This window comes from Ruditapes philippinarum, unplaced genomic scaffold (assembly GCF_026571515.1).
Source record: "Ruditapes philippinarum isolate M1 unplaced genomic scaffold, ASM2657151v2 ctg11525_1_1_1_1, whole genome shotgun sequence".
NCBI lineage: Eukaryota > Metazoa > Mollusca > Bivalvia > Venerida > Veneridae > Ruditapes > Ruditapes philippinarum.
The window spans coordinates 30402-52534 of NW_026854786.1; the positions used below are offsets into that span (position 1 = coordinate 30402).

At 32.1% G+C, this 22133-nt stretch overlaps 2 protein-coding genes across 2 annotated transcripts; both read right to left on the reverse strand.

Annotated features, from left to right (window-relative positions):
- Nucleotides 1-1196: 1196 nt before the first annotated feature.
- Nucleotides 1197-7034, reverse strand: LOC132741070 (uncharacterized). Its single transcript, XM_060729155.1, has 4 exons — nucleotides 6986-7034; nucleotides 6581-6663; nucleotides 3094-3198; nucleotides 1197-2290 (listed from the first exon to the last, which is right to left on the reverse strand). The coding sequence occupies exons 1-4, from the start codon at nucleotides 7032-7034 to the stop codon at nucleotides 1757-1759; spliced, it is 771 nt and encodes a 256-aa protein (XP_060585138.1). The 3' UTR covers nucleotides 1197-1756.
- A 10929-nt stretch (nucleotides 7035-17963) lies between these two features.
- On the reverse strand, nucleotides 17964-21157 carry LOC132741071 (uncharacterized; the record flags this gene model as incomplete). The annotated part of the gene is made up of 5 exons (XM_060729156.1): nucleotides 17964-18592; nucleotides 19567-19671; nucleotides 20083-20336; nucleotides 20568-20606; nucleotides 21074-21157. Coding segments are annotated over 5 exons (1022 nt in total), but the record flags the coding sequence as incomplete, so codon positions are not given.
- Nucleotides 21158-22133: the final 976 nt, after the last annotated feature.

Here is a 22133-nt window from a genome sequence, read left to right on the forward strand (position 1 = left end):
AAGACACAGGGACATCAACGATACAGACCACAGAAGTCTTAAACGGATCAGGAAACCAGGACCGCTATTGGAAAAACGGAATATGCAACAACGGAATATGTTAACATGACTAAACAGAACAACTAGAACAGAAAACAAAACGGTACAGATAATAACAACTTACAGGACAGCACAACATTGGAAACGACAATAAGAGCCCTAACGGAAAGGTCGGGATTTCGATACCTCGCTAAAACACTATAAGAGTATGAGTATATAAGAATGACTAAGACGGATAACGGAACAGGTAGCGAAAAACCTAAAGACATACTAAAAGGGACGTCACGGGGAAAATGACAGCAACGACTTAACGGAGCATTCAAGTGATCAGACAACAAGAAACCTAGACAAAGAAAATACCAAGACACGAAACCAAAAAAAAAAGAGAAAGAAACTCAATGGAAGAAGACAATAAAAACAAACAAGAAAGTAGAACAGACAACGGGCATCGAAGACAAAAAAAGCTTATACAGTACAGTTAAAGACAAACAACAACGGGACAGACAACAAGAACAACAGAAGATATGTTAACAAATACAGACAACAAGTACTTCACGGCCAATAAAAAACACAGTTAACATTAAACAGAACACATGCAAAAACGGCCAACCACACACCAATAAAAAGAGATTCAACAAAATGTTCAAATAACTAGAAAATTTAACTTAGATGTAGTTTATCGATAAGTTACGATACGCCCGCCGTCATATAGACTATATATAATAATATAAATTGAATAATGAATATAACAGCTATAAAATACGCATAATCAAAAGAATTTAACGATGTGTATTTTTGCCTTTTATTACCACAAACAGCACAAATATATTTAATTACTTTTCCCCATATATCTAATACGTTCCTGGATCCTGGACAAATGTTAACATAAAATGAAATAATATATTCTTCTATTTTCTGCTGTTTTCCAACATAAACATGTTATGTTTGTTGTTTGTTTCACTCTACGCCTTTTCCCAACAGTATTTCAGTCATATAGGCGGGTAGTTTCCTAACCATCGTTCCTGGAGAGTTACACCAGTACTAGACTACCTTCCTCCGTGCTAAACTACCAAAGCATCTCCCGGGGGATCGAATCCATGCCAGAGAGTTAACTAGATTAGAAGTCATCGACTCTTACCCCTCGACCACGGACAGTTTGCATATGTCATAAAAACATAAACTTATATTAAGCATGTATTGAATATTTACTTCTACACAATAGATTGTCATTTTGCACAAGACGTACATTATGAAACCAGAAAAACTGTTTCCCGACGTGCTTTGGTAAAAATAGTGCAGGTAACATGTTGGTACTGATTCATGGCGTAGTCAAAATATAATAGAACAGGGAACCAAAATTACCTCCGATGAAGAAGAGGCAATCTTATTACCCATAATTTTGCTGTACTTCCGCAACAAACTTCAAATCCATCACTTCAAGAAACTTGCGTTACCATAATGCTCGCTTTGCGATTAGGCCCTTATACTTAAGGCATGCTCTTTCAGCTCGCTATAAATTATATTGCAAAAAGAAATTACCACATCGTTCTTTATTTCAGGCTGTTTTTATAAATTTGCATTAAACAGCCTCCGGAATAAGTTTGCAAATTTTTATTTATACCGGCAGAATGACGTCATCCCATAGACATGCTAACTTTATATAAATCACCGATAAAATTCTGCAAAATATATATATATACAGTCTTAGATTTCATTATTAGTAACACATAAATTCAAAACTACAATGTTCAAAATAGTTTACAAATTCTCGCCTTCCAATATAATAAATACTATTCAGTTCTTTGTCTAGCGGATATTCATTTTGCTCATGATATAAGCGTCGCACAATGATCCCTAGTACTGATTGGTCAAATCGATGACATCTCCCGTCGCTTAGATCAAGGAAATCACATTTCAGTTTATCCTCCCCAACCGGTGCAATACATGCCTCATTCAAAGCGCACGACGCCCATGCATTCACAACAACTTTGGTAACATGGTCATAATAAAACAAAACTGTTGTTGCCCAAACTTCTCCGAATGGTCTGTATTTACATACATCTTCTGCTAAATAATTAAAAGTTCGAATGTCCGTTTGTTTCGCTATGCTGACTTTTTTGGGATTTTTTCTTTCCACAAAGAACAACATACTGTTTTTCCTTGCATAGTTTATTGCATTGTCTAAATTAACCCTTAGCAATTTCACTGAAATATCAATCCACCAAACAAAACCAAACTCCAGAAGGGCCATCTAAAAAGATAACAAGAAAGTATGTTGATTTATAGTTGAACTATTCACATATAAGCATGTCAAGTACCGGTATCTTGTTTAGAATCGAACAATTCTAAAGTTTATTCGTCATTTGATAGAAGCAATTTTCACACACAAAAAAATAATACTACAGTATCCATTTTGGTTTGGGAAACTTTGTAATTGAGAAAGAGGTAGAACTGCGGCACGGATGTTAAAAGGTGCAATTTCAGTTTATCTTTACTAATAAAACAAGACAGAGATATCTAAGAGGTTCACTTTTGAGCGTTCTTTTTTTCCATTCATATGCTTAGCGCTTTATTTCAAATTAAACTTATAAGCAATTTCTTTCTCTGGCATACTGTTTAAAACTTCATTTACATTTTCAGTTGTTTAGCGCTTTATTTCAAAAATAGGTTTAGCACAGTCAAAATAGTTTACTTTTATGCTATATACTAAATTAAATATGCAATAAAATTGCGCACAACTTCAAAATAAAATACATGATTGCCATAAAACTAAAACAATGTTTAGCTTTTTTCTATATTTACCTTTTCTCACCAGTGGCAAAAGTAGCATCAATATGCATTTTAAAAAAAACACAGACCAGCTCGAATTCCCTTGCAGTCACATTTATTTCTATACTGCTTGCTGCCAAGTCAAAGCAGTAGAATATTGAGACGCCCCCCTCCGTCACCGCTCTGTTCTTATAGGCATAGTTTAAAATTTTGATAAATACAACTTTATAGTTTAAATGACGTGGGTTTAGTTTTTCACTGGCATTCTTTCGGTAGATTTCTTACCTGAATTATTATAGGTTTAAATGCATATGTTTTCAGTTTGCGAACATGTGGCGGAAATTCTTCAAATGGAAACCGTCTTATTTCACACTGACACTTTTTACGTAGCTGAAAACAAAATAATGTAATGCATATAGAAAAACAAAAAAAAAATCGAATAAACTTTTCTTGCATATCAGACTGGCGTTTCCGTTAGTTTTACCCATGCCGGAAATTTCATCTGGCATGGGGGGTTCCAGATGAGTCGCGTGCTGTACAATGGCACGATAAAGATGACGTCATTTTACCGTTATGAATAATTTTGTAATTCATACGCTGTTGAATGAAAGTAGTTACGGTTGTAATGATATAAATTTTCATTGAAAATAAAGATAAAGAATTTAAAATATAATGGAATATGGTAGAATATGCAAGAAAAAATATCTGACATATGTTTGCGGTTCGGATCGGAATATCCGTCCCTCGGTCACCCGCCCATGGGCGGTAACTCGGCAAGCCTCGTTACCGCCCAATGGGCGGGTCACCTCGGGACGGATATTCCGATCCGAACCGCAAAATATGACAGATATTATTAGTACAACCTGAAGAGAGCATTTGTTCAGAATTTTCTTCATTGTGCGTTTAAAGCTACATTTCTCCAGATGAGACAAAATAGTTCAAGAAAATCAGTGTGAATAACCGTAGAAAGGATTTGATGATCAATCACACAGACGCTGACCTGCGACGCCCGGGAATCGAACCCGGGTCGCCCGATTCACAGTTCAGCGTTCTTCATTGAGCTTTTGAGCTTACCTGATAGTTTAAGGGCTATTTTGGTATTATTTGTCTTCTTTCATAGTAATTTACTGGTTGTAACGTGTAAATTACTTCCTTTGTTCACTTCACAACGTTTTACTTTTAAATAATTTTCAGAGTTTTCATGAAAATTAACATGAATCTGAAGGAATGCTGTCTAAATGAATTTTAGTATATAAAGTTGTAATATGTAATAGCATAAAAAGGAACTTTTTGACGTGTGAATGTTCTAGACAATTTGCTACGAACAAACTTAATACAACAGGCATCAATTTAAATATAAAATATCTCATAAAAGTAACACGTTTCTTTCGCTGTGCTAAGTAATATGTAAACGTATGTCAGGAGGGGGAAAATAAATACAATTCTTATACAGTTTTCTAAGTTTATAACAAGTATTTCGGCAACAACAGTGTCTAGTGAGTAAATAATATTGGATTTAAGTACATACCAACTTACAAGTTTGGATAACAATAACGTTTGTAAGATGTTTATTGAATTTGAACTTTGGCGGTTTAAAACTTTATTTACACTACTTGGAGGTCAAGACCGAAGTGACAACATTGGTTGGATTCCGACTTTTATAAGGTTCGATGTTTGAAATCCACCAATGAAACAACAGAAATCCGGAAATCTTCCAATAGACAGACGGTCGAATTTCTGAATCTGAAATCATGGATTTCAATGGCGGCCATATTGAAATCTCATATAAAATCCACATACGAAAATCGTTAATATACAAAAACATGTAGTGAATACTTAAGGATTTCTGACCTTAATCAATCATAAACTTTACATAAATTACGTTCTTGAATTGAATTTGACTGAAATTGATATTAACAATAAGAAATCTTCAATGTAAAATATGAAGTGACAGATTTCAAAGATGTCTGTCATTGAACGTCTGCTACACAGAAAATGTAAAGAGAAAATCAGTTTTCTGCTATACAATAAGGTAAGTTTAACATTTCTATCAGCTTAAATTGCAAAGTCAATAAGTGTTAATACAGGGTTCCTTCAGATCAATCAGGTAATTGAATCTTTATATCTTGTAGAAGTCAACAATAGATGAAGCTATAGGATTTCACAATGTCACATGGATTTCATTATAAGATCTGTTGTACGTACATTTCAGAATAATGCTAGAATGTCAGATCCTTACAAATATAATTGCGAATTCCATGTTTTGGAATATTTGTTTTATTTTTACCAAGGGTGCCGTTTATATTTCGATAAATGAATACAAGTTACTACTTTACCTTTATAACTATTTACGGATCAAAGGTAAATACGTATTATACAAATAGGTGTTGCTCTCAAGAAGATAAAACTTTTGCAAAATGATACTTTGAAAAATGATAAATAGGAGAGGACCGGGTCTGCGAAGCGGGTCCGAGCCTCGGCTTGCCTGGCTATAGACTACACGTGTATATTTAAAAGGATAAAAAACAATTAAAAAGTTTTTAGATTTCTATACCTATCAGTGAAATTTGAAGAGTCATATCTAGTTGGGCACCGCCATTTCAATATAACTTAATGATGATAGGCGGGGTATTCCGATAACGGAACAGTTACAACTTTTCGGCTTAATAATAACCGTCGAGGTGGTCCGAGTGAAAACGGAAGCGGTGCATAAAATATAGAATTACACCTTTAAAACGAAAAATGACACTAGTTTAAAGTGTCATTTTAAAAGGGTTAAAAACCTTTTGATACTTACCACTCTTAATTGCGATTGATAACCCAAAAATTTTACAAAATCAGACGATTTTTCCCCTTATTTTCTCGCATTTAATATGGATGTAAGGAAAAGAACACCCCCTTGATAAACGGATGTGCGGAAATCCATCGTTTAAATAAAACGGGAAATGACCCCTTTTTGATGGTTGAGTTAATTCCCCCCAAAATTTTTTGATAGTAACGGTCGATCATTTTTCGGGTAATTTTTGAAACATGAAAATTTTTTCATAAAAGCTTGGAGCGAAGGTTTTGTCACAGGTCTTTGAAAGCCCTTCAATAAATAAAGTACATTATTTTTATTAAGCACATTTGAAGATAGCCCTCCGTAACTAAACAAAGACTTAAACAGTGAATGAATAAAGCTGACTTGTAAAACTGAACAAAAACGATGTTTTCTTTTTCTTAATTTGCAAAAGTCGTGTTCGTAGATTCCTTGTTAATCATTCATGATAATCGAAATGCATTTGTGCGATATTGTATTTCTTATATCACTAATAACTAAGCATCTCGTGCAATTTTACTTCGCAGTTTTCAATCAATTGTTTCCTTAACATCTTTGCAAGTTTTCTTTTTAAATGCAGAATACTTTTCTTAAAATATAAAACATAAAAAACAACAACAACAACAACAACATCATCATCAACAGCAGCAGCAGCAACAGCAACAACAACAAAAACAACAACAACAATGATAATAACATGTATATTTACACTTTGATTGGTCATTTAAATCATATTTTCCAACCGGATGCGCTTTCATATTATTAGAAAGGCCTGAAATAGAAGAATAACAAAACATCCTTTCCAAAGAAAAATAAAGTTTCAATATATCAATACTTACAAAATATATATATCTAAAGTTATAAAACATCCAGGATTGCACTTTTAATAATCTGAATAGCTATAAAACGCATTCCTTATAAAAACTCATATGATAACCAACAACATTCTCATACGCTACCATTGTATTTGTTTCCGATAAAAAGTCCAAACACTGCCAAAAACAGAACGAATACTACAACGAATTGTAATGAGTCACCTGAAAGAAAAACAACAAACATATAAAATAAATGAAAGAACGTTGATAAAGTTTGCTTACATTAAGTCCGTTCATATTCTTCTTTTTTTCATAGATATACATGTACGTTAAGCTGCATAGTTTTACATACATGTTTAAAGACAATCACAGTACAACATAGCATTTTTTACGCAAATAACGAACTAACTATTTAAATATATTTATACATGTTTATCTTAATATTCGGAGGTAACAACGGATTTCAGACGTTTTTGTGAAATGAATTATAAACATACTTTATACATTTAAGCACTAAAGCATAGATATAACAATTATCTATTACCTAGTCTTAACCCTCTAATCTCAAACTGACTTGGCAAGCGTCGAAGCATTTTATATCTAAAATTTGATCATTGCCTTTTTTTAGCTTCATTGATGCCTGTATTCAAAACACTTGCATAAAAAAGGATATTAAGATGGATCATAATTATATTAAATCTAAAACAAGGAGGCATGGTGGAAGTAAACTTGTGTTTCTCAACATAAGTATGTGACATAAGTGTGTGACCATTTACCTGTTACGACCTCATTTCTACAAACTACATGATTCTTAGTTAACACGTGCTTAATGTAATGAATGCACGTATAACATACATAATGATATATAAGATCTAACAATATAAACATTATTTTATATAAATTTAAAGAATACCTTGCATTTTCTCCGTACATTGTTTTATCTTATTCCATTTCATATCTATATTTTCATCTAACTTATGTCTGAAATCCTATTCACATTTCATGTTGTTAAATTTTTATTAGGAATTGATATTTAAATGGCTTTAAGACATTTACGGTAATACTGTTTAAAATGACCGGAAGGTGATCAACGTACGAGTAACTGTATGTAAGCCAAACTGTAAACATGCATGACTAATAAAATAGCCAGGATTGAAAGGTAATGAGTCTCATTAAACTAAATTGTGATCATTTTGAGCCAAATATTTAAATATTTTCGGCTTTCATATTTATGATCATTTAAATTAATAGAATCATTAACCTTCTGCGTACAGCGACAGTTATATTCTCTTTGTATCATTGTTTGGACACCTTTCTGTTGAAAATGTGTCAGGGTTAAATCGTATACATATACATGCACAGTGCGTTAACTGGAGTGCGGGTATTAGTTACCCGCACTCCAAAGCATGCCCATTGATTGGCTCATTTTTGCTGGGGTTTACATATTGTGACGGCAGTGAAAGTGAAATCGACAGAAATGTCATATTTAGATGCTCGTTCATTGGTTCATTTTTGCCGGGGTTTCATATTGTAACAACAGGGAACGTGTTTTTATGTTTGACTATGATACAAAAGAGAAAGAACACCAAAACACTCGGTAATCTGATTAATACTCGGGGGGCTACGCCCCCTCGTACAAATCAGATAACCTCGTGTTTCGGTGCTCTTTCTATTACTTATTGGATACTAAATATATAACAAAGCCAACAACCGGTCAAAGGTTTTAAGATACTATTTTATCCAATGAGCTTGGTGGTCAGGAGTAAAGGGCTATCCTGCTTCCTTTTCAGCTACCGTAAGCTACATTTTTAGAGGTATGTTACAGTATCGTACCGTATAATTCGTATCTCACTCTCACTTTTGGCGAATAAGAAACTAAAAATAAATAAAAACTCATTATTTTGCCTCTTGAACTTAAAATTTCAGACTTATAGGTATGGTTTATTTTCACAGTTTTCGGTAGTTCAAGCCATGGTGCCATGTTGAATGCATATATATTCAATCGACAAGAGCAAAATGATAAAAAAGATAAAATTAGAAAGTGTTGACTGTCGCGATTGTTTTTTTTGTTTTTGTTTTTTTTTCGAAAAAAATGAAAAAAACGTTACATTTTATATCTCAATGTGTCCAGTTTGTAAAACGCAAAAAAAACAAGTATATTTTCTCTATTACGGGGCGAAAATGCAGTAGACCTCAATCACACGAAAGGAAACACGATGCTTGCAATTGGACGCCGTGCGTTTGTTGTTTAAGTGCACCAAGCATATCCTTAAGCTATTTTAAATCGAGACAAAACAACGAAAAGTATTCACAACAGCGCCGTCTTCCGTTATTTTAAACCAGAAAACAAAGCCTTATGAACTTGTTCTAAGTTTGTCCCCTTCGTAAGGACATTTTTTGCATGGAAGGACATACTTGCATATCATTTTAAATGGAGATCTAAAAAAACAAACAAAAAACAACAACAACAACAACGTTGTGACAAAAGTAAATGACGTTTTCAAGGAAAGAAAAATTTAACAATCTTTAACAGTCATTAAAACTGTTTCGATTGTTTACAATTTTCAGAACTTCAATAAATTTAGATTATGTTTACTCAAACTTTTATTTACATCTGAAAAGCTCGAGGGTAAATCAATTGTCAAGTTTTATATCGAGTTGAAGTATTTACGACATAGTACTATCCACTGACATGCACACTAGTACTGTACCATCATAATGTTTAATATGATTACTCATAAACTTTAAGTTAAAGTGTATTAAGCTATATAAAACTGCTGTCTTACAACGTTATTGTTTTGTTTAAGAAAATGTTAACATATCTGTATAAAAGAAATAATTTTGTTTGAATATTTTCTTACGAGAGGGTGGCATTTCCACGACACCATTGTAAAATTGTTACACAAGTATAAGCATTTTGAAAAATGATAGGAATTCCGTTCGGTCAGGTAGTCAAAAAATATTTGTTTCTTGAAATAGACATTTCCCTGAACAACAGAGCTAATGTTTCATCTTTTTAAGGAAAATATTCCGACACAATGGTGTCGAGATACTTACATGAATACAGTTGTTTTAACTCTCTACATATGTAACCCAAAAAACATTTATGTGCCTTATAGGCGCACCCTGTTAAGATCTTTTGCCGTCCATTTTATTGGCGACGCCGGTGAGCGGCGTCGTCTTATATGGAATGCTTTTTATTTTTGCCTATGGAAGGAGCTGTTATTATTAGCAGTTAATTTCATGTTGAGTTAATTAGATTTATTTTGATTCGTAAAAATCAAGTAAACAAATGTGTTGTTATATTTGTATTTAATAACTTTATATAAAAAGCATGTGCATTGTGATATTATTTTCACGAAATTGCAGGCTCAGTTTAACAGCTTGTCCCTTAGTTTTATTGGCAATACTAAAGCCCGGATTTCGAATATCGTTGTGGTCTACATTGAAGCCGTATCCATTCGTTAATTCATTTATATATTTTCAAAATGTTCTTACAAGAAGAAAGTTCACCTGCAAATGAGTATAAGGATAGGTAATGGACTGTTGTTAACGATTACCCTATTGATTTTATCCATATTACGTTGATCTGTTGCACAGAATGGTTGTTTTTACAAAGTGTACCAGTATCCGGATGTTGAAAGCTATCCGATTTTCTGCAATAACTGATGGTCATCTATTTTTTTATGAATACTTTACCATTAATTTGCATGGCTTAATAAAACTGTCTGAGCCTGCAACATTTCGTAATTTTAATGTTTAGGGTGTTCTTTTGGGTTTCAGGTTTTCTCTCTTTTAAGGGGAAGTAACTCATGTTTACTAAATTATTTGTTCTTTTCTGTCTACTCTATATTTAGTATTACTTACTATTTTTTTGTTTTTTATAAAATTTACCAGTTGTAAGGTCATCAAAAGCAGAGAGGCCCTGATGAGTGAATATTGATATATATTTTTACTGGCTTGATATACCCTAGACCAGATTTTTCTAGTTTGTTCAGTTGGTACATAGGTATTCTGCTAGAGGCATCTTCTAATCACTATGTGAAATTATTATTTTCTATGTGTTTGTATATGAATTGTTACTAAAATAACCTTTGGTAAAAATGAAAGGTAGAATATTTAAGCTATACATATAGGTGCTCATTTTAAACACTTGATTACATTATATGCAGTTAGTTATACATTGTATAGTAAAGTCTAATGGAAGGTTAAAAGAGGGACAGTATTTGTTACTGTAAGAGATATGCATTTAATGTTTAGACACTAACACAACTTAATCTGTATCACATGATATAGACTATTTGAGATTTTTTTTACTTTTATATTATACAATATCATGTACATTATAGTTTTCTTTCTACAAGATTATGAATTCCTGTTAATAGGATGTTATATTTATTTTTAATGGAACCTGAGAATTATTAATGTAATGTGCATACAAGTGTATCATAGTATATGGATATAATGTGTATTTCTGTATTTAAAGACTTACAGTTATGATGGATGAGACTTGCATTTAAATTTATAAATGATAATACATGTATTGATCAGTCTACAGGTTATAGTTGTTTATACCCAGTGTTAGCTGGCTAATAATAGTATCTATAACAGAGTTTATATATTCTACTAGATTTTGAATTCCATCCATTAGTACCAATGTTAATGTTAGGATTTCATATTTATTTAATAGAAACTGGGAATTATTAATGTTATGTGCATACATGTATATCTTAGTATATTGATATGATGAGACTTATAATATTTCTGAATTTAAAGAGTTACAGTTATGTCATTATTATTAAAGGGATGAGACTTTCATTTAAAGTTATAAATGATAATACATGTATTGATTGAAAATGTCCTGAAACTTGGATCAAGCAATATAATTGATAAAGTCTCAAAAAATCATATTTTGAATGGTTATTCTAATTTTTTTCTAACATGTGCATAGATTGAAAAGGACAACTTCTGTCTTATCTATTTGTAATGGAGGGACACCGGTCTCAATTTCCAAGCTTAGGTCTCCTGAGTCAACCCGACAACAGACTTTTCATAGAGTAGTCTTGTTACTTGCCCTTGAATAAATTTGTACACTAAATTTTATAGCGGGTGATTTTTGCCACATGAAAACCAACAAAGTACAAAAAAGTAACCGGGCGCCAGACACAAAGTGGTGTGTTTGTTGCATTTTCATGTTTTCGCCCAGTGCCCTTGATGCAAAATACAAATCAGCCTTCATAAAATTTCTTATCATAGAAAAAGGGTTAGTTTTTTATCCGTACAAAAAATAGATATTGTACATGTATTAGCACAGTTATGTTCACTTTCAAATTGACCTGTTATAAATAATGGCACAACCAATAGTTTACTGTCTAAGCCCTTTTTAGTAAAAATAATTATACATAATATATAAATTGTTATTTTAATTTAGACTATGAGTATGTAAGGTTTTTATTTCTTATTTATTAATTAAGAATTAATTATCTGTTAATTTAAAAATCTAAAATATCTGTCACGGTTTAGAACTGTTCACTATTTAGGCCAGAAAATGTGTAAGCGGCCAGATAGTTCAATCGCTTACAGCCGCGGTACATTATTCTGTGGGTCACAGGTTTGAGTTCTGGTCAAGCTGAAAGTTTTTCTCATCCAGTGACTGCATATAACCATGAGTTTAATTCACTATGCTCTGTAAACATCAGAAATTCAAGGTCATAAACCAATAGAGTGGGGAAATATGTTGTGGTTTAAAACTATTTCATTATTAAAGAGAAAATGTGTAGCCGGCCGGATAGCTCAGTTGGTCTTCTGAAAGTCATGGGTTCGAGTCATGGTCAGGCAGTTTAAGTCAGGGTTTAGAAGTGGTTTTTCAACTGACACATGTTTGATTCATTTAATAGATTGTATTTTATTTGAAATGGACAAAGGCAGTATTGCATGATACTTTTAGATCTACAAAAAGCATTTGATACAGTTGATCACACTATACTGCACATGAAGAAGTTCTTTTTCTTCTTCTTCATGGAACTTCAAGCATCTGCCATATGTAATGACATTCTTACATGGTTCAAGTCTTATCTCTGATAGCAGCTAGTTGATGTGGCTGGTACTCCTTCTACTACTGCTCTGAGTACCTATGGTGTCCCCCTGATGTTCATTTTAGGTCCTCTTTTATGTCTAATATATGTCAATGACATGTCTGCAACCGGTAGACAGACGTTTCACTATTGAGACGGTTCACACCAAGACGGTTCACACCAAGACGTTTCACTCCCAAATGGGAGTGAAACGTCTTGAAGACATTTCACTCCCATTTTATACCAAAATTATTTTGATACGTATGATATACTACAAATGGACCTTAATTTTACTAAAAAATGAAAGTTTGTATGTCATAATTGTTAAAGTTTTATTTTTTTATTTTTTACTTTATAAGAAAGATCTTTGATCTAAACTTTTTCAGATATTTATTCTTATTTAGGGAAGGATATCATGACCGGATTTAATTGTATGAAAGTTGCAGTTCTCTAAAGATGTTAATGATAATAATTAATAAGTGATTTTCTTTGCATTAAGTATATTTTTATATCAATAAGTAAAAAAATCTGTAGATAATCTTACATTTTATATTAAATATGATTATCTGATTAAATATTATTTTATTTTTGTTATAATTTATAACCAAAACTTATGGGGGAGTTTCTGTTTCCATGACTTTGGTTTTAATTGGCTGAACATTGTCTAAAAGTATTTCAATGGTCCAATAAACAACTAATTAATAACTGTTGATGCTAAAGTGCAATGTTTATACAACTAATTTAATAGTGATGTCAACTGTTAATTGATGGTCTCAGTGTTAAATATACAACTAATTAGGTGATGAGATTACTGTTAACGCCATAATTACCTAAGTTTGTTTAATGGCTACTGTTCAATAAATTGATAAAGAAATAATTTAAAATATAATAAAAAAATAATTAATTTTATGCACATTTTCTGCATTTCATTGATAAATATATTTACAAAAAAAAACTAATAAATATATTTCATATATTGATATTATTTAATTACTGTACTGATAGTGGTTTCAATATTCAAACTGGTACTTACAATGTGTCTTTGTTGTTCATGAACATTTTCATTTTGTTATTCTATCTTTCTTGATTTATTATAAATAGAATTTTTATTATGTTGTTACTCTTATAATAAAAACGATATTTCAGACATTTGTCTTTCATTTAAACCTCTTATCATTCAAACCATATTTAAATGAGTATAATGATAATCTTCTAATAATTCATCATAATTATGTCCTCATTGAAACCAACATTCTTACTTCTAATAATTAACAGGAATTCTTCAAAACACTGTTTAAATGGAACAAAATTCACTTTTCTGAGCTGATACTATACTTATTACAGTATAGATCATAATTATTTACATTTTCTCTTATATTTCAGAAAAATTATACTTTTATAATCATTCTTCAAATTCATAAATTCTTCTTAACGATACTCTCAAATTCAACAAAATGAATCATTAAATTGAATTTCCCCTTCATAATGAAAATAAATTTTCTTAATAAAAACATATAAAAAATGGGAGTGAAACGTCCATACAATTGACAAAATGGGAGTGAAACGTCTAGGTGTGAACCGTCTTGGGAGTGAAACGTCTCAATAGTGGAATGTCTTGGGAGTGAAACGTCTGACATTCTCTGCAACCTAAGCAATAAGCTTTTATTATATGCACAGGCACAAGTATCAGACCTGGGAAGAAAAAATATGACCAGATTGATAAAAAAACTTGTGTTCATCTTAAAATTGTCACAAACCAAAAAAAATGTAAATAATGACCCCCCTTTAAAAATATACTTTAAGTTAATAGTATATTTTTAAAGGGGGTCATTATTTACATTTTTTTTTTTGGTTTTTGACACTTTTAAGATGAACACAGTTTTTTTATCAATCTGGTCATACTTTTTCTTCCCAGGTCCGATACTCGTGCCTGTGATTATATGATGATGACTCAGGTATCCTTGTATTTGGTAAAATAAATCGTAAGATTAGTTAATTGACTATAAATTGTCTTTGCATCTTGGCAAGACAGAGTCTTTTCTTTTTTGTTAAAGTTTCAACTTAAACTGGGCCTAGCCTCCAGGTCACATGAAATGGTACTGCTATAAAGTACACATCTTTTGTTAAGTATTTAGGTGCAAACCTGGATCAAATTCTTTTGGCGTCGCCCTTTGATGCTTTGCATCAATGCTTTTCTTGTTATCATATGGAAAAAATCTCCATTCTGAATGGTTTACAGCAGCCGGTGTACGGGTAGAAATGGGGAAATCGTTGCAATTGTGTAGGGCATCGCCCAGGTACGTTTACGGCGAAAACAAACCCTTCCTATTATAGTAGTGTGGTGCAAAATTTTGTTCTATTTACAATGAACGTGGTGACAATTGACTCGCAAATTAGGATACCACGTTATTTTACGCTACTTAATAGCACATTGCTGCTCATTTAACAGAGTTAAAACATTGCAAATGCGAACACATGATATTGCCTCATTGCAGATTTTATATAAATTCAACAGAGTCACTATTTCAATGGCAAATTTGTTATTGCTAGATTGCACATTGCTTCTCACTTAATAGTAATAGTATTTGTGTGAATGACTATATATAATGGTTTAATTTTTTAGCGTAGGCAACACCGAAATACCGTATCCGCTCTGTGTTTTTATACTATTGTGTCCGAGAATAGGAATCAGTCCACAGTTATTTGCCTTTCGTTGACCACAATAAGGAAGTAAATCCACATAAAAGAGTGCCTGTGTTTAATGCCAGATATAAATGAATAATTGAATGAAAGAGATAGAAAAAAGGCCATTTCCTGACAGAATTCATTTCAAATAGTTGGTAAATGCCAATTTTGATCCAGATTTTATGCGAGTAAGTATTTTTTTTTAGTGTTTTTCTACATGACAGAACTCACATGGTTCCGGCTAATTACTGAAAACTGTCAGACTGATGTATTTTGAACTGAAATGCTGTGGAAAAATGATGAATGACCCCTAGTTTGCTATAGATAGAATTATTTATCTTGGATGGTACTGTAAGCACAACTGACTTTGATTTGATTGGAGAGTTAGTAATATTGCCACAGGGTTTAATGTTTATATAGAACATATAGTGACATGAATTGTGGTCTGAGGCCAGGTCATTATCCGATGATTGACGGAAAGGCCCGAAAAATTTTGATTGAGTTAAAATGTTATCACGCGCCTGTCAGAATAACCGGTATCCGGGATCTTTTAAGATACATAGTAACAATCTTGCATTGACAACCTTTTCACAGGTGTCATTGATAAACTATATATTGTTACAGATTTGTTATGATATACATGTAAATAAGACTGAAAAACGGAAATAATTACAATTATAGTCTTGTACAGTATTCTTCAGTGTGTGTCAGTGTGTGTATTTGAATTTATTTATACTTGCTACTTGCCTTATTGGCAAGTCCTCCAGAAAAATGAATATTAGTCATTTTAGATTGAAGAGGATAGTGCAAGATACAGATACAAACATATACAAACATGTACAAAAATTCAAGGAGCTTCTCCTGGTTCTTAAGCGAATAATAATAATGATAATAATAATAATAATAATAATAATAATAATAATAAATTAATGATAATATCTTTACTTAATACCCTCCTCTAAATTTCCAGGGTATCTTAAAGTAACAGTAAAGTAATCTATAAAAATATTACTTTACAAAATGTCACGTTGGTTGACTTCCTAAATAAAGGTGTTAAAATTTAATTGCAATACATTTTGCTGTAAGCTATTGAAGTAATAATGTGTAAAGGACTTTCAAAAACAGTTGTTATTCAGAGCGGGCGCTATGGTGCAGTGGTAACACTGTCTGCCTACCAATCAAGGGGTCGTGAGTTCGATCCCCCGCTACTCCAATAAAAGAATGACTACAAGACTGGCAGAAAATCAGAATATGGGGACTAAATGTATAGGACATGCAAATAGAGACTTAACGGTTAAACATACAGATACAGTATAAACTGACCAGGACCTAATGCAAAAGGGAAATGACACATAACGGAACAGACAGAAAAAGACGACAGAAAAGAACATACAACAATGGACACCACCCAGGCAGAAAAGAGACATAACGGAACAGATAGCAAACAGCAAATACACATGGACGTCACCCGGACATAATGGAGCAGTCTACAAGACAAAGGGAACATAATGGAACAAGACACAAGGAAACCAACGGTACAGACAAGAGAAGGAACAGAAATAGGACACGAGTACCGGTCACATACACAACAACGGATGTTTACAAAACAAGGACAAAATTTAATGGAACATACAATAGTTAGTCTTAACGGAATAGTCCACAGAACAATGAAAGGAAAAGATTACATAGCACGGAATGGAAAATACGAAATAATACAAAGTGGAACGATAATAAATACTTAACAGGACAAACAAAAATGGAAAAGACAACAAGATAAATAACATGCTACATATCAAGCGGTAAACAGGTCCATACCTCGCTATTCATATATAAATCTCTCAGATAAAAGAGATGGTACATACGCAAAAGGACAGCATGGAAATTCCATAAGACAACAGTGTAACAGACGAAAAAATAGAACAGCATAAAAAAGCAAATAGAGAAATGAAACAAGACACGATAAGACTTACGTAGTGATATAGACAACACCTGCAGAAGACAATAAGAGTGATAAAAGTTATAGACATAACAGAATAGACAAGAAAAAATAAAGAAACAGAAACAAAAAAAAACGAGGGTAACGCAAGAACGCAGACCAGAACAACAACGGAAAAGACAACAAACAGCAAATTATCCAAGACCGTCCAACATATACAATGGCACAAGAAGTTTAATGGAAGCACAAAACGGTAAAAACTCATGCTCTTGAAAATTTGAATTACGGGGGAAAAAAACTTAAATAACCAATAAGAACGGACTCAACAAAATTCACAGATACATCCCTTCCGCAGTGTACTTCTTAACGTTTTAACCAACCATGACTTTATTATACTTGAAATCATGTTTGTAGAAACCAAAAGTACAAAATGCAAAATGCCAATCTGTTAAGTCGGATTTGTTTATAATTGGGCTATTTAAATTAAAAATTATTTTCAGACATATTTTCAATCGAAATCATACCGAAACAGACTTTATTTTCATTTGGATGTCAAATATATACATTCGTTTTACAAATGTGGTAGAACTACTTTGAATATGTATTAATTCCGATGCTATTACAAATTAAAGCCGGGAACGATTCCATTGTAACGGACCGAAGCGGTACTTGAATGTTTTGTATTGACTCGGAAGTCACAATAACGCTATGATGTCCGTTATAATGTGCATATTTGTAGGCGATATTTTGTTTCAGTATGTACAATGAAATATCACTTACGAAGTCTAACTCTGAGTTACACGTATCTGTTTTACGGTATGTTTATTTTTAGAATCTGTAGAAAAGAGGTCATAAATAAGATCATATCACATGAACATTAATAAAATAAATGTGGAGTATAACCACCTAACAATATTTAAGAATAGCACTTAAGAATTGGGTTACAATTTTCAAAATAATTGTCAATTTCATTTTTCCGTATTTCGAAAATAGTATCAAGCTGTCTATCAGGTGGATATTCATTGGTGTCGTGAATCACGTGACGAATCAGAATACTCAACACTGATTGGTCAAATTTATGACACCGCCCATCTTGTGTGTGACGTAAGTTGCACTCTGGTTTCAGGGGCGTTTTATCTGGTGAAATACATTGTTTGTTCAAGGCACACGAGGCCCAAGCATTCACAATAACTTTTGAAACCGTGTCATAGTGAAACATCAAAAAGCCACCGACCAGCTCGGTAAAGTTTCTAAACTTGCACACGTCTTCTTTTAAAAAGGTAAACGTTTTGCTATCAGTTTGTCTCGCGATTGTATATGATTTGCTGACGTCACGTCTGACGTAAAAGAGTAAACTGTTGTCAATAGCGAACTGTATTCCTACGTCAATATCAGGAGTTGTGAAACGTATTGAAGCATCTACCCAACAAACAAAACCAAATTCAACCAGTAGAATCTGTAAATAGAAATAATACAATAAGATATACGTGACGATTCACAATAAGCTGCCACGATAATGTTCTAAATGTACAAATGACATCATAAAGAATTCATGCTGTAAAAATGCATTATAATTCAGAAATTTGCAGACATTCCAATGGTCATAACTCATGAATCTGAATTGATGACTAGGCGACATTGACCTTTCGTCAATTTCTAACCCCAGCCAATGAATTTCGGAACCAGCAATCAGCAATCAATATCATCTATATATTTAAATCATTATTTTTCTTAGTTTTTAAATATTGACTGAATCATTTCTTGTATCATATTAAAGGGACTCCTCTGAGGTTTAAAAGCCTAAAAACATAACATTTGAATTTCTTACATAAATGAGCTTGGGTACTTTAAACAAAATATTTGCAAAGATAGTTTAGAAATATACTTTGAAATAAATTGAAAATCGTATTTTTATGCTTTTCTTTGCCCGATTTGAGTGAAAAAAGTTTAAACGCTTTTCATTTTGGGTCATTTTTTACAATTTGAATAATTCTGAAAAAACAAAGAGCGCGAATGATCTAACATTTTGCACAAAGAATAGTGGTCCAAACCTACATCAAATGGTACATTTATCTGGAAAAAATATTTCCAGTCCCATCATGTCAAAAAACCTCAGTGGAGTCCCTTTAAGTGACATTAACTTTCTTGCCTAGAGAGAAATTGATGGAGTCCGATATCAATGATCAATTATTATATAATTATCAATTATAAGACGTTTTCGTAGAATCAGAAATGATAAGTATGCTAGTTTTAAAAACTTCTGACGTGAAAAAATACGTCACTTGTAGAAAGCAGAACCAATAAGGGCACTGTGAAGTATTTCAAGCTTAAAAACATTTTGAACTGTAACTATGAACGAAGAAAACTGCATTTTTCTATGTTTGAAATGAAAAAAAAAAATATGATGAATAGATTATTGGGTTACAAAACCTGTATTATAATTGGTTTAAAGGCAAATGTTTCTTTTGTTCGGACATGTTCCGGAAGTTCCGTGAACGGAAATGATCGCACTTCACATCTGCACTTTGTCTTCAACTAAAAATCGTAATATAAAAGGTATTAGTCATTGTTAAAAATTGAATATCATTATCAAATATGGTTAATAAAATGTTTAATAACAAAATTGTGAACTTTTGATTAGCAGAAAAAAGAAAGTTCCACCATGTTTAATCGATAACACTGTTATACAGTTGGCAAGACCGATGGCAGAAACATTCCCGACAATTATTTGCTGTGAGTAAAGCGCTCAATCTTTCAAACATGTATAAACTGTCGTGGAAAAATGATAACTTTTAGTTTTAGGAATATTTACGTTGATTTTCTGAGTAAGTGTTACATTTACTGTACCACCAGCGTTATAAAATAAACATGATGTAAATTAATTAAATCAATTTACCGTTTTCAGCTGGCGGGAAGTTAGCCCAAGATCGTAAACATTATTTTCACAAGACCACTGTACTTCCTGTTTCCCATAATACCTTGGTGTATTGACCGAAACAACCCCATGGATTCGGGATAATGCAAAGAATCTATAGCAGTAACAATAACTGGAAATTTTGGAATGTCGTCTGGAGCAGACAAATTTCCGCCAATTTTCCACATGAATTCGTCTGCTGTACCCCTCGGGTAGTTTTTCACGACGTTTAAATTTTCTGCAAGTGTCGATTTAAATTTGTCTTCACATTCGACAGGACCATAATCTGAAATATTCGAAAGAAGAAAATGTATTTTGCCTTTACAAACATAAAATTCAAATTATGACGCTCATATTGAGGTACCTTGGAATACCAACTGTGACATTATTTGATGACCACATTTAATTGTATTCTGTAATACATGTATTACTTTTCATGAGATAATGTTACAATGAAGGAGTGCTTTATTAATTTTCATAACTGTTATGTTTATTATTTAATACAAAATTTACATACTTCCGAAAGTTACCTCCCTTGCTGGCGCTGATTCAGAATCTGTAAATAAACAAGTAAACGACATACAGCAAATCCTGTTTGTAAAGGATTGTGGAAAGGTTGTTGTAGGGGCGGGGGACTAGATTATAAAGAAATAATAAAGAATCAGATACTGACTTTTTTAACGTTTTTTTCACAACCGAAACTGTGTCTGAGGTGGATTTGAAGAATTCAAGTTTGAATGTAAGTGTTTAATATTTGGGATATTATACTGTTCTTGAGTATACATGTATTGAGAAACAGTTTGCTTTGAACTAAATTGCAAATGGATTTCCATTTATATATATTGCCATAAATAAAAATAATAGAAATCTTTTGTTGGGAACAAAATACATTAAATTCCATCTAACCTGTTTTGTTCAATTGAATACAAAATACATAACAGCAAGATGGTGATTGATATTTAAATCACTGAAAGCGGATATAAAATTCTAATTTAATTAGTCGAAACTGAAAGAAATACGTACATCGTGTATCTAGAATCTTTATTACACCAACTACGGTGAAAATGGACACTACAAACTTTATGACCCGCACAGCCAATTTCTGATCTGAAATAATAATATAAATATGACAATTTGATCTGATAATTCATGTAATAAATATGATATATTTGATTAATATAGAAAATAACTGGTTAACTTTCACTTCCAATATTAATCTAAACAATAACAGCATCAAGCTTCAAAAGTTAAATGAATATCACAAAATCCCTAGAGTTACATTTGTAATATAAATGACAACAATGTTTTTTTAAATAAAAAATCATCACATAATATTATAAAAGCATGTTTGATCAAATGCGATGTTTTCCCCATTGTTTTACAAAAAAGGCGAAATTGGCGCGAGCTAAAAATGGTTATGTACAGCAACACTTTTAGCAGGAGTTTTGTTTATCTTTTCATTTAGTTAGAATACAGAACCGACTATATAAATTCCTTTCCTATTGTAAATAATTTACAGACAGTGACATGATAATATAAGGTTTTGAAATTATAACTGATGTCTTTTAGAATCAAATATAAATACTAGTTAAATAAACTCATGCTTAACCTTTCCTTGCAATGCATTCGTCGGGTGATTGGTGTCTCATTTTATTAGGCCCCTGTAATAAAAATACTTAAAAGAGACATTTTGCTATTTTTTTTTTTCAAATGGAGCTAAATTGACTATATGTTTCAAATGATTTACTTTTATTATGTCACCGACCAATGGTTGATATTCGAAAATATTAAGGAAAATATATATTTCGATGGTAAATTACAGAATTTTTCTTAGGACACACAACTTATATAGCGTTCATTCCATGTAAATTATAACATTGAAATGATTTATTGCAACATGTAGTTTTATTTTGACCTTCACCTGATCACCCTTGAATGATCATAGGGTCACTTAAGTACCTGATAACTTAATAAATAACTCACAGCACGTAAAGCACGTGGTTATCATGATTTTGTATATGATACAAATGCGTATGTTTTTAATAGCATATTTACCCTTTTTTATAGTTATCCTATGTTTCTA